This window comes from Chelmon rostratus, chromosome 15, assembly GCF_017976325.1.
Source record: "Chelmon rostratus isolate fCheRos1 chromosome 15, fCheRos1.pri, whole genome shotgun sequence".
NCBI lineage: Eukaryota > Metazoa > Chordata > Actinopteri > Chaetodontiformes > Chaetodontidae > Chelmon > Chelmon rostratus.
Window position 1 is genome coordinate 4595764 of NC_055672.1, and position 14329 is coordinate 4610092.

Sequence of the window (14329 nt, forward strand, 5' to 3'; positions counted from 1 at the left end):
GCATCTTATAATGGCAGATTTTCTGACACACTGTGACAGTTTGCAAGAGCATCACTCACAGGATGCACCTGCCAGATAACATTTGTCTTTATGTAGTAAACACGTTTTTAATCTCCAGCTGTTAGGAAAGACTTTTTATGTCAGTTTAAAAGGACTCGTGGAGCTCAGACGTGATGGTTGTTTGATCTCTTTTTTCATTAAGTATGTAAAATGTTGCAGAGAGAGACCTGCTTATATTGTACAGAGGCGAAGGTGTCACTTATTATAAAGATTACTCTGTAGTCTCTGTATTATATGCAGTAGTGTGCTTTAATCTATGCATTATGACATCTTAAGATGCATCGCCACCAGTACCATCATTGTTTTTTATGGTTCTGTACGATGTTATCAGCTGAGTTGATCTGTTTTTTTTTCTTTGACTGACTCATAACTTCCTGAAAAACATCCTGAAAAAGTCAAATAGCAGAAAAAAACCCCCTACAATTCAACATCATGGCAATCCATCCATCAGGTGTTGACATATCTGACTCAAAACAACAAATGTCAGCCTCATGGTGGCGCTAGATGAAGAGTCAGGAGATGAGCAAAGTCATCAGGATTTGTAATCTGTGCAAGGAACTGACTGGACCTTTGTTCTGCTAACACCCATTAAAACCATCATCATTATCATAGATCATTAGCAAATCACCAGTATGTCATACCGGTATATTAGATGTAAGCACAGCATATATATGAGTCTTTATGCTTCATTTACACTTTGGTCACATTGTGTTGTTTTGAAATGTGCTTAATAAATAACTTAATTTGACTTTACAAGTACTCAGATCTTGCACTCGTAAAAGTAGAACTACCACAGGGTAGAAGTAAAAGTGCTGGATTCAAAATTTTCCATAAGTAAAAACACTAAAAAAGAATTAGCATCAAATACCTAAAGTAAAAATATTCATCATGTAGAAGAATAATATATAGATTATATTTTTGTATTATGATGTATTAATCTGTATGTGACTTATTGCTGCAGCTGACTAGTTTTAACTACTTTATACACTGGCTTTTTGAAGTTTTATCTTAATGTATAAGATTACATCATGCATGTTTGTTGATTAGATTTTTTTTTTGTTATTTATCTGAAGATGCAAAATAACCTCTAACGAAAGTCAACAGGAGGGTAGAAACATGAAGCCACAGAAAGTGGAAATAAATGTACTGAAGTGCAGTACTTGAGTAAATCTACTAGGTGTTTTCCACAGCTTTATATTAATATATGGGTCACTGATGCACACATAACCCACATTATGTTTTTTGAATCACATGTTTTTTTGCGGGAATGTGGCTGGAATTTTGGGAGGGAGGGTGAGGGGAGGTGGGATTGAGGAGGAGGAGGAGGGATGTGGATGGAGGTCTGGCTCTGTCAGAGCCACTTAAACCGGCCGGGGATTTTTTTTTCCCCTCACTCTGCAGCAGCAAACAAAGAGGAAGATGGAGAAGTCTCTGTGCGTGTTGACTGCAGTGATTTTTCTGCGAGCGTTTTCAGACGCGGCGCTGATGGACGATGCGTCCGTTCACAGTTTCTCTGCATCCAGCAACACGACCACAGCCGAGTCCGTCACTGTGGAGCCGCAGGATCAGAGCACACACCGACCGGCTCCAACCACAGCCGAGACACGAGCATCCACCACCGGCAGAGGCGAGCAGCTGGACACCAAATCCATCAGCAGAGACAGCAGCAAAGAGGAAGGATCACATGGCAGCAAGACAGAAGATAAGAAGACAGAACTGGGTAAGACAAAAAAAAAGCTTTTTTACACTGAGCTGTGAGAATCCAGAGAGACTTCAAGCTGATTTAACCCAGTTATTAACGTTAATTAAGGAAGCAGTCAAGTGCAATTAATCAATTATGCCTTCAGGGACCCAGTGAGCTCCTGGCTTCTCACTTTTTACTTTAGTAAAAGTAACCACAGTGTAGAAATACACTGCATTGAATTTTTACTTAAGTAAAAGTGTTGTCTTGAAAGTATACTTAAAGTACCAACAGTAAAAGTACTCTTTGTGCAGAATGGCCCATTTCAGAGCATTGGATTGTAATCATTGATATGTTAATGCATGCTTTTATGTTGCAGCTGGCAATGGTGGAGATACTTTAACTACTTTATATATACAGCTGTGTATCTTAATCTATAATCATCATTTATTCATGGATCATATTTAGTATTAATAATGAGTCTGTAACTAGTAACTGAATTTATTACATACATGTTAAAAAATAAAAATTAGAAATTTTAGTTTATCTCACTCTGTTACTCCAGTGATGCTGGGTAATCCAGAGTTTCCTCACACACAATTACTTTTGTGATCAATTGTTAATCAGTTAATTGTTTGGCCTATAATATGACAGAAAACAACCAAAAACCAAAAGATGTTTAATTTGCAGTCACAGACGACTAAGAAATCCAGCAAATATTCACATTTCAAAACCTGGAACTGCTGAGTTAGGATTATCAACACTGTTGTAGATCAATTCTCTGTCGATCAGCTAATTGATTAATCACCTATTTGTTTCAGCTGTGTAGAGGATCAACTAATAAAAAGCTAAAAGCTAAAGCTAAGCTAAGTTAAAAAGTTATCTCTAAGAAAACCAGCAATTATTCACATTTGAAAAACTGGAACTGGTAAATTTTTGTTTGTAGATTGACTAATTGATTAATTGATTGATAACGGCTCTGAAGAAGCTCTGATGTAGACCTACTGAGACTGTCTTTATTTTCCTCCTTTTACTTTCATTTTGAAGATGTTGAAGTGAAAAACGTCTTTTGCCCCAAAGAGGACAAACAAAGCTGCTTTGCTCTGCCAGTACTAGTCGTGTTTGTGATTAATGGGATTCTTATGGCCTGTTCCCAAAGTCATAAAATACCCTGCAGCTGTGACTCCCGTCTCCCTGCTCTGCTGGATGTTTGGCTTCACTCTCTGGGCCCTCAGCTTGGTCTCAGATTACACTGAAACCCTCCTTGGATTCACGTCTCTGCAGTTTCCTCTGGAGAGGGCCTCCAAACTTCCCTGAACCGACCCGGGATGTTTAGAGATATTCCACATAACTGCCGGGACCTCTTATTACATCAGCTGTGTGTTTGCTTACTCAGAGAAACCAGAGAGAGAGTTTTTAACCCCTCAGCAGTCGTCCCAGCGTCTGCAGACAAGCACAGACACAAACCCAAAGGAGATTTTATCTCTTGGTTCCTTTTCCCTTCCAGACTGTCCACCCCTCGGCCTGGAGTCCCTGCGGGTCGATGACAGCCAGATCCAAGCGTCTTCCTACCAGCGAGCCGGTCTGGGTCCTCACCGGGGCAGGCTGAATATCCAGGTTGGTCTAGATCTGGATCAAACTTAAAACATCAAGTCCAGTGAGCAGCTTCTAATGAATAATGAGTCGATTCATTGTTTAATTGTTTGGTCTAAAAGGCCAGTAACACGTTCCCAGTGGTACATTTACTCAAGTACTGTAAAATTTGAGGTATTTGTACTTTACTTGAGTATTTCCATTTTATGCTACTTCATACTTCTACTCCACTACATTTGGGACACCAATATTGTACGTTTTACTCCACTACATTTATTTGACAATATTAGTTACCAGTTACTTCACAGATTTTGATTATCAATGTAAAATACAAAAAATGAGCTCCTGTCAGCTGCAGCATCAGTGATGCTTATAGATTAATCCATCACTAATTTAAATGCTGTGATTTAATATAATTTTGTGTGAAATTAGTCATTTTACATAATGAGTACTTTTACTTTTGGTACTTTAAGTATATTTTGATGCTAATACATTTGCACATAAGTAAGAATTTGAATGCAGGACTGTTTTTGCACTGTAGTATGGATACTAAAATATCCGAGTACTTCTTCCACCACTGCAAAGATATTCAATGTAAGACAAGAATCAAATCTTCAATAGTACAGCCAATATTAACATTCTGATATTTAGTATGCTAACATTAGATGATTAGCGCTTAACACAAAGTAGAGCCGAGTCGATGCGAAAGGAAATAGTTTTGTGGGAATTTGATCATAAACAAAAGAAAATGAAGAAATTTGACCTGATGATGGCGCTAGAGAGGATGTCAGAGGAGCACAAAAGTTATTAATATTCATCCTCTAGTTATCCATCCAATAGTTATTGAGATAATTCAGCGTGGTGGAATCAAACAACTAATCGATCAATATATGAAATGTTTCAGCTCTAAGTTGTGATAAAAATGACATAATGTCCATCATTTCTTCTGCATATTTATTGAACTATTGAGCTATAAAAGAAAACTGATCACACACTCTCTCCTCGTCTGCTTTTATTGGCATGTAAAATTAGCACTGCACTGGCTGGATTTGCAGTAGAAACTGTTCCTGTTGAGTACTGTAAAATATAGAGCCAGCAGTGCTCTTCAACATCCCAGCCGCCCCCGTCATGCTCTGCAGTCTGAAAGCAATTATATTACAATCAGGTCAACACCAAAATCTTATGCAATGCTGCACGCTGAGGCCGAGCCACGAGTGTCTGGAGTCGCTTTAATGGATTCTGCAGTTGAACAAAAAAACTTCTGTGTAACATGTGTTTCCAGTCAGGCATCGAGGACGGGGACCTGCACGATGGAGCCTGGTGCGCCGAGTACAAGAACCGGGACCAGTGGCTCGAGGTGGACGCCATCCACCTCACCCTGTTCACCGGAGTCATCCTGCAGGGCCGAAACTCCATCTGGAGGTCAGGTAGTATCCGGGTTCAAATGAAACCTGAAACTGCTGCTAAAAGCTAAACGGCCGCTTCCACACTCCTTTGTTGACGGGATGATAGCATGTTTATACAGACCGGAAAACTGACTTCTTGTCCTTCCTGCTCTTCATCGCAGTTGGGACTGGGTCCACACCTACAAAGTGCAGCTGAGCAATGACTCTGTGAGCTGGGAAACCTGCATGAACGGGACAGAAGAAGCAGTAAGAGCCACCTTTTGTTCTGTGTTCTCTGATATGAGGAATGCACCGACCGTGAGTGGTGGACCTCACGCAGATGGAAAACAGATTTTGAAGCGTTTGTGCCAAAGTGAAATATGTACTGCGAACAAAAAACATACAGAAGAAGAGAAAACAAAATATTGCAAGAAAGTGGAATTTGTGGTCGGCATAATAACAGTTAAACGTTAATTACTAAGGTTTTCCTGTATGTCTGTTGCCTCTAAAATGACAAAACCAAAGTGTGTATTCTGGCTGAAATGCACCTTCAAGAGCTGAAGGCAAAACTGAGGATTCTTTGTGCTGTTTTTGATTTGAAGGTTTTTGCCTCTGCCGGGGATCAAGTTTCAGTCCTGCTTGTTTGCCGTTGTCTCTTCTATCAAAGACTATTCAACAGATTTCAGTCAGACGTGGTTTAAACGATTAGTCTCTGCTTCAGATCCAGGACAGTCCTTTCTTTTATTATGAGCAACTGCACTTGAGCGAAAAACATCTGGCAAACATTTCCCATGATTCTCTCCCATTTTGTGTATTTTGGTGTGAGTCCAGATCAGCAAGAGTCTTCAGAAAAGCTAGCAACCCTGTGAGGCTGTACATTGGCACAGTGGTGCTTTGACCCAAATGCGAACATCGACATGCTAACATGCTTTCAATGACAATGCTAGCAAGCTATTGTGTAGCAGGTATAATGTTTACCCTCTTAGTTCAGCTTGTTAGCATGCTAGCATTTGCTCATTAGCCCTAAACACAAAGTACAGCTGAGGCTGATGGGAATGACATTAGCTTTGCAGGAATTTGACCATAAAACCGAAGCACTGGACAAATTAAAATTCATTCAATTCACTCAAATTCAATGATTTTTGAGTGAAAGTGCAGCTGAAAATTCTTATTCTCTATTAAAATAAGATAAGTTAATGTTTCAACGCGCTTTTCCTAAAATGTTCGAACCTCATTGATCTCCCATTGAATTTTTCAGATCTTTGAAGGAAACCAGAATCCAGAGACCCCGGTGCTCGCACTCCTCCCTGTTCCCACCGCCGCCCGTTTCATCCGCATCAACCCTCAGACCTGGTACTTCAACGGCACCATCTGCCTCAGGGCGGAGATACTCGGCTGTCGCGTTGACGGTAGGAAGAGACTCAGCATGTGGCTGATTGTAGTAATGATTTTTATTTGATCAGTTTCGCTTTGAGAACAAGAGTCCAGCAGAGTCAGGATGCTGGTCTGGATGCTCCTTGAGTCTGTTGGTCAACAACAGGAAGTTAATGAGCTCTTTCCTTGTAGATCCGACTGACATCTACTCCTCGGAGCGAGAACCAGGATCAAAGGATGCTCTGGACTTCAGACACCACGACTACAAAGAGATGAGAAAGGTTGGAGGCCACACATGCTTGATGACTAACTTCGGTTCCACTACAGTTAATGGCAGGGTTTTACTCACACTCTTAACAGTTTGCACATTTACTCAGTGCTCAGATTTAACCCTTTAAAAGGCTCTGAGTCCAACTTGTCGTCTTAACCCCGAAGCTCATGAAGTCTGTGACCGAGGAGTGCCCGGACATCACCCACGTCTACACCATCGGGAAGAGCTACATGGGCCTTAAACTGTATGTGATGGTGATCTCGGATAACCCCAGCAAACACGAACTAGGTAAGAGCGTTTCTGCTCTTCTTCTGTGGGTTGAGTTGAGTTTCTGGACCGGACTTCATCCTGTTTCTCGTGTTACCCTGACTTTAGCTGCCCGGGGGCCCAGTTCAACATCCTCCAGTGTTTATACAGGCTCTTCTCTGCAGCGGCACCACGCAGGGAGGCCGGGGCGTCTTGTAGAGACGGCCTCTCTTCTGTAAACAAACTGATAGCGGCTTGAAATTGGACACGGCACTCCCCCCACCAAACAAGACGGATTTCTCTGCGATGTTCGGATGCAGCATGTTGCAGCCACTCTGCGTCTGCCAGAGCTTTTAAATAAAGTGCAGCTTTTCTTTCCTTCTTCTCAGACAAATGGCAGAAACGCATTTCGAAATTGCTTCACACTCAAGGGGGAATAGTGGGAATGTAGGTTATGTACAGTGTCGACAGCTGATTTACATGTGAGGTGAACACATGCCAAACCAAAGAAAACGAGGGCCAGACATTGTACATATTCTGATTTTTGACTTCTAAGACTTTCTGATGTATTTGGTGCATGTTTTGGGTCTTTGGAGTTTTAGTATGAGGAATGTCTGCCATCAGGTCTGGCCAACTTGTGTATCATTTTTGGCAAAGTGAGTCAGCTTCACAGTGTTGCTTAACACGAATGGGTTGGAAGTTTTATCGGAGAGACTGAATATGTTCCTGATGTGACTCCGGGCTTTAACTTTGACCTACTTCACTTTTAGCCCTTCCTGTAACTATAAGTTGATGTTGATTCAGACAAATCCCTCTTCGTTTATTGCTTGGCAAGTAAAGCGACTCTCTAAATGTTCCTCTTGGCAGGTGAGCCCGAGTTTCGCTATGTGGCGGGCATGCACGGGAACGAGGCTCTTGGCCGAGAGCTGGTCCTCAACCTCATGCAGTACTTGTGTAGAGAATACAAGAAGGGCAACCAACGCATCGTTCGGCTGGTGACGGAGACGCGAATCCACCTCCTGCCCTCCATGAACCCTGATGGATATGAGGAAGCTTATAAGAAGGTGGGTGAAGTGTGTGGGCATGTTTCTTGTAGCTTGATGTGTTCACAGAGGATTTCTGCACACTGTTCTTTACATCTTTAACTTAAGTACATCCAATTGAAAAGGGAGGTGTGGGATCAGTCTCATCCAGTAAAGTAATGGAGGTCTCCTGGTGTCCTAATGGTTATTATAATGGCAGTGTCTCTGGTGTGATTCTAGCTTTTGTGTTATGTAGTATGCATTTATATGAATGTATCCATTGTAGATACTAGCTCTGTTTCTGGCTGACTAATCTGCTGCAGGGATCAGAACTGGCCGGCTGGGCTGACGGACGATACAGCTATGAAGGTATCGACCTGAATCACAACTTTCCAGACCTGAACAACATCATGTGGGACGCCCAGGAGACCGCAGCAGATAAGTCTAAGGTCTCCAACCACTACATCCCCATCCCAGAGTACTACACGAAAGAGGACGCCATGGTAAGGACATGAAGCTCTCTGGTAAACAGCAATGCATTGTTGGAAAAAGTGTTCAGATCCTTAACTTAAGTAGTGGAGTAAAAAGTACTTTGGTAAATGTACTTAGTTACATTCCACCACTGCAACAATCAAAAACAGAAACTGTTGAGTAAGTTTAGGAATATAGTTAGAGTCACTTTGGCGCCATCTGGTGGTGTTATTGCCAATGACTCTGTGGCAGACAGCAATACATTTCAGTCAATAAACAAGAATCATATTTTTCCTGTATAAAAACAATAAAAGGCACTTTGAAAACAGACTTAAGTATCAGACAAAAGAGTAATACCCTGATGTAGCAAATATTGGCAATCAATAAATATACTGTATACATTTCAGAGAAAAAGTTTTACCAACAGGACTCTGACACTTAAAAAAGGGTGACGTGACAGTTCCTAAAGTAGGTTATTAATGCATAAATGTAGGTCACACTGAAAGGCAGTCTTTGAGGGCAGTGTGTGTGTGTGTGTGTGTGTGTGTGTGTCAGTTTGAAAAGAGGAAAATAATGTTTCCACAGTAGTGGCATGCAAGCCTCAGATCAGGAAGTAATTTCAGAGCCAAGAGAACTGTGGTTTTCCTGGAAGCCTGAACATTGTCACTCAGTGTTTGGTAACAGTTCACATGTGAAAGGCCAACACATGTTGAAACCTCCTGACACACAGCAAAAAAATCAACAAATATAAAACAAATACTCACTTTGAAAATAGGATTTTTATATTAGTTTCTGCTGATTGACTTGTCACTGGAAGGTCTTTTCCATCTACAAATGACATTTTCAGCTTTTAGATGGATGAAGTCCACATAGTGCTCAAGTTAAAGGTCAAATACTGAATGAAACTCAGATGTTTTGCAATTATTAATCAGCGATATTAAAATTTAGCCTTTTTCTTTATCTCACCTGCACAGTCCTTTTTATCATTTAATGCATCTGTACAAGTAAATAAACAATGAAACTAAACTTCTAACTTTAAGTAAAACATTTTTTTTTTGTCATTTTGTCATGTTTAATTATGACAATCTTTCCCATAAATCTGTGTGTGGAAAGTGACATAACAAAGGCAGACTAACCCGGTTCATCCGTCCCTCCCAGGTCGCACCGGAGACGCGCGCCGTCATCAGCTGGATGCAGGACATCCCCTTCGTGCTCAGCGCGAACCTCCACGGGGGGGAACTGGTGGTCACGTATCCCTTCGACTGCACCCGTGACTGGGCCCCGCAGGAAGACACCCCCACGGCCGACAACGCTTTCTTCCGCTGGCTGGCCACCGTCTACGCCTCCACAAACCTGGTGATGGCCAACCCGGACCGGCGCATCTGCCACTACGAGGACTTCCAGCCGCACAACAACATCATCAACGGCGGGGCCTGGCACACCGTCCCCGGCAGTGAGTCGCCTTGTGCAGATGAAGGCCATCTGTGGAGGTTTAGTGCAGAAATGCTGAGTCGTGTTACTGGACAGGATGTTTTCACAGATGATAACAACTGAAGAAAACATCCTCTCAGAATATCCACCATTTAATTTCAAACAAGGGCCTCTTAAATCTCTAATTTAACGCTTTAGTTTGTCTTTGCAAGCATCCCCAGGTGAAAAAATAGTTTATTTTAGTGTCTTGAAATATAATTCAAGTATAGAAAAGTAATTACAAGTACTTTTACTTTTTGTGCTTCATTTAAAGTATGTTTGACACATGCTTTTAAAAAGTGTAAATAGAATCGTTAAGTTCTACTTAAATATATTAAAGATGAACATACAAATTCTGCAACACTTTAAGTGGTATTTCAAAGTACTTATAAAAAGTATTCTAAATTACAAATACTTTTAATAGTAATAACGTGTCCTTATGAACAGTATACTTATTTTCAATTCCTTTGTAATACACTGTTAGCAGCTTAATTAAAGTGTGCTTTAATTTGAAGTATATTTAAGGATATTTCCAACTCATTAGTGATATAATACGATTGTACCGCGAGTGTGTTTTAAATGTTCATGATTCCTGATTTTCACTGGTTCACTTTAAAGTTTGTGAAAAGTTGAGCCAATTTAGTGACTACTTATACTTCAACTACACTCAAGTACACTCAAGTGGAATTTAAGGACTACTTGAGTACACAGAAGTATACTTGAAGGATATAAAAATAGCATGTGTACTTCCTCAAAAAGAAGAATTTAAGTGTAATATTCTTTTCACCTGGGTAAAAAAAAAGCCTCTTAAATATGATGAATTATTTGGTTTATTGTTTTAATTTTCACCATAATCTTTATTTGAAACACTGACGGCTGTTAAAAGGTCTATAGTTTATGAATTTTTTTCACCCTAGAGTATTTTTTCGTCTAACAAAGCTTCAGTTTTAACAGAATTCACTCTGAGTTGAACTTTTACAGCAAAGGCATCTGGTCTGTGAATGTTACACTTTGTATTTTAATCAAATTTGATCTCTTACATCTTTCCCTGCAATGTTCTTGTGACCCAAACTCACCTAGAAAAGAAACGTGAATATGTGAATTAAACTGCTGAATTTAAATGCCCATCTCCTGGAACAGCTGTTTTTATTCCTGACCACATGTGTTTCCTGCAGGCATGAATGACTTCAGCTACATGCACACCAACTGCTTCGAGGTGACGGTGGAGTTGTCCTGTGATAAGTTCCCTCATGCCAGCGAGCTTCCCATCGAGTGGGAGAACAACAAGGAGTCTCTGCTGGTTTACATGGAGCAGGTCAGTCCGTTTGCACCACATAAGTCATCAGCTGCTCCAAATGCATCTATTGCTTTTGCGTTTCTGCCTCTCCGGGGCCTCACGGTGCAGCACTTCCTCTTAACTCAGGTTCACAGAGGCATCAAGGGGGTAGTCAGAGACAAGCTGACCAAACAAGGAATACCAGACGCTGTAATCAAGGTGGAGGACCACGACCACGACATCCGATCAGGTCAGCCACTGGATTTTAATCAAATGTTAGCTCGCCTTTCTAATGCGCACAGTGTTAATGCAGAACATGCGTAATTATAAGGAGATATAAGCAATGCCTCTGCTTTTATTAGATATTTTTGCAGCTTTGGTTTCTTCTCTGATGAATGAAGCTGAGAGAGTCACAAAGATCATGAGGATCAACAGTGAGACATGTCACTCCAGGGACGGAGATCTCATCCCACCACACATTTTAACAGTTTAAACTGACAGCGAGGACAATAGCAAAGTAAAAACAAAGAATCAGAGAGCCTCATTATGCCTCCATGTTCAGGAGAGCACACCAGTCAGTCACATTAGTAGACATTTTTCTAATAAAATTAGTACAGCTGCAACAATTAAGTGATTAAACAATTAGTTGTCCACTATTTTGATAAACAATTAAACGGTTTGAGAGAAAAAGTCTAAATTCTCTGATTCCAGCTTCTTGAATGTGAATATTTTGTGTTTTCTGGTTAAACCGAATATCTTTGGGTTGTGGACAAAACAAGACGTTTGAGGGCGTCATGTTGGACATTTTTCACCATTTTTTGGACATCAATCAAACACCTAAAAAATAGTCATCAGTCCAGCAGCCCTAAACATTAACAATGGCAGCGTTGTGTTCAAGTGTCCCACTAAGTCCTGACTGTCTCACAGTGAGGCTGAATGCACAAAACCAGGACCCTGAAACTGAAGCAGCTAAATGGAATTCAGCCATCATTAAAATTACTAACTAAAGTCTCAACCATCATAAATACTGTGATCAGCTCCAACTGTGTGTTCGAGGTGTCTTCAGAAATCATAATATAAAAGTCAGAAAATAAAAGTCATGATTCATATATTCTCCAGAGGGTTAATGCAAGCTTTCTTATTATTCAAGGTCACTGGTTCCCAACCTGGATCATGTCCACATTAAGGTCAGAGGCTGTAATAGACATAATGATAATAATGCGTCACAAAACAAAACAAAACAGACAGATGCAAGAAATAGGAGCATTAAAAACATCTAAAAAAGAGACAAAAAGAGTTTTAAAAATGGATCAAATTAATAATAAAATTGACAATTAACATTGTTGGCCAGGTTAAAAATTTCTAGACAAAAGCAAAATACAAAATAAGAGCTTTAAGTGTAAGTTAAAGGGTAATATTGGGTCAGCTGCTTGATTTTAAGGTATCACAGACTAAAAAAGCTCTGTGCTGCAGTTATCACGCTCAGTCTCCACCTGCATGAATCCAACATCACCATCGCTGTCTGGAGGCTTCTCTGCAGGCATTCTGGGAAATGTTGGAAGTCATTAACTTGCATTTTACTGTATAACGAAACAGTGGTTGACACTCTTCAGGTTCATGAACCACTAAAGCTTTGTAGAAACATTAATTTTAGGAACATAGTGTTTAAATATTGGCCTGAGAGACTACAAAATCCATTTTTGTTTTTGTCTCCTTATTTCCTCAGCTGCTGACGGGGACTACTGGCGCCTGCTGAACCCGGGCGAGTACAAGGTGGTGGTTTGGGCCGAGGGCTACTTCCCGTCCATGCGTCGGTGCCACGTTGGGATGGAGCCACGTCCCACCATTTGCGACTTCACCCTGACCAAGACGCCCATCCAGAGGCTGAAGGAGATCCGGGCCAACGGAGGCAAGATCCCCCAGGACCTTCAGCTGCGTCTTCGTGCCCTGAGGCTCCGAAAGCTTCGCGCCAGCACCAAGGCCATCAACCGGCGCAGGGAGAGTCAGCGGGGGCAGCAGGAGCAGCTGCTGCAGGCGAGGAGAGCTCGGTCCTCCGGAGCCCGGAGAGCGTGAGAGGAGGCGAGGAGCTGAAGAAGCGTCAGACATGAGCCGGATGAGGCTGAAGGAGTTCAGTTCAAACGGAAGAAACTGACCTTTGGGAACAGCGACATGTTCTTTAAGTAATTACTGGGAGGATGCTATTAAAGGGTCAGTTCATCCAATTTATAAAAGTGTTTTTTACGTGGTTGCAGTGATATCAAAATTTGTAAGTCAACCAAAGTGGCTTTAAAATATAAAATAAAAATAATCAACCATGAAGTATTTGGGTGAACTGACCCTTTAAAGCAGATTAAACCACGACAGTCACACAAGCTCTTACAGAAGTTGACAGGATACTTAGAAAGCAGGATTTTTATACAAAAAACAGACTGAGTCACCTCTGAGAAGTTACACAAATGTGGGACTTTTTGAAGGATAACCAACATCTCCACACGTACGAACAGGCAATCACTTGACTAGATTTTAGTTTTGGACAACTGTTTCATTCTGCATTATAGCTGATGATGCTGTAGTGTTTGTTGCTTACCCGTAAGATGACTGGGTTGAGAATTTAACAGTCAGCTGGTCTGATATGTGACATGTTTTTTTCTAACGCTGTGTGTTTTTGTTTGACAAAAGTCCAAAAGGACCATAAAATCACAAATAAATATTACCTATTTGTATTATCTATATGGTAACGTCTAAATCTGAACAAAGGTGAAGAAAAGTAGAACAACAGCCTGCTGTGTTCAGTGGTTCCAACCTGGGGGGTTGAGACCCCTCAAGGGGTCACAAAATAACAATGAGGGATCATGATTGAAAAAATAGGAAAGAAGAATAAACAAGACAAAGTCTATTGGCTTTGTGAGCCCGTACTTAGGCAGGTGCTAATGTTAAGCAGGTACAATGTTTGCTACAGTTACCATCTTAGCTTAGCATGCTAGCATTTGCTAATTAGCGCTTAATAGTAAAAGTACAGCTGAAGCCGATGGAGTGTCATGTTTTCCAGCTCTTTGGTCACAAACCAAAGTATCTGACATTTAAAAGATTTTAAAATTTTCAAGCAAGTATAAATTTAACCTCATGGTGGCGCTGCAAGAGGGACGCTCAGGAAATCAAAGTCTGTGAGATTCATTGTCTATAAACCCTGAATGTTGGGACACAATTTTAATCCCTTTGGCAGATATTTCACTGGATATGTGAAAATGTTGACCTGCTGGTGGCGCTAGATTAGGCGATCACCATCTTACATCATCGCCGCCTGGTCCAGACACCTTGTTTTTCAGGCTTTGTTGCCAGTGACCTTGACTGGTTGATCCTGCATGCGTGGAGTTTTAATACTGGAATAAAAACAAAATACTGCAGAATATAAATACTAGACTCAAACACCAAACAGTCAGCAGTGCAAAAGAAGCTAACCTTTTTATTTCAGTGATAATA

At 41.0% G+C, this 14329-nt stretch overlaps 1 protein-coding gene across 1 annotated transcript; it reads left to right on the top strand.

Moving 5' to 3' along the window:
• The first annotated feature begins 1388 nt into the window (after positions 1-1388).
• On the top strand, positions 1389-13785 carry LOC121618122 (probable carboxypeptidase X1). Its single transcript, XM_041953417.1, is given in 14 exon segments — positions 1389-1430; positions 1432-1780; positions 3249-3358; positions 4617-4756; positions 4902-4986; positions 5978-6128; positions 6286-6374; positions 6529-6652; positions 7478-7674; positions 7956-8135; positions 9262-9556; positions 10749-10888; positions 10997-11099; positions 12576-13785. Coding segments are annotated over 14 exon segments (2352 nt in total). The 3' UTR covers positions 12923-13785.
• Positions 13786-14329: the final 544 nt, after the last annotated feature.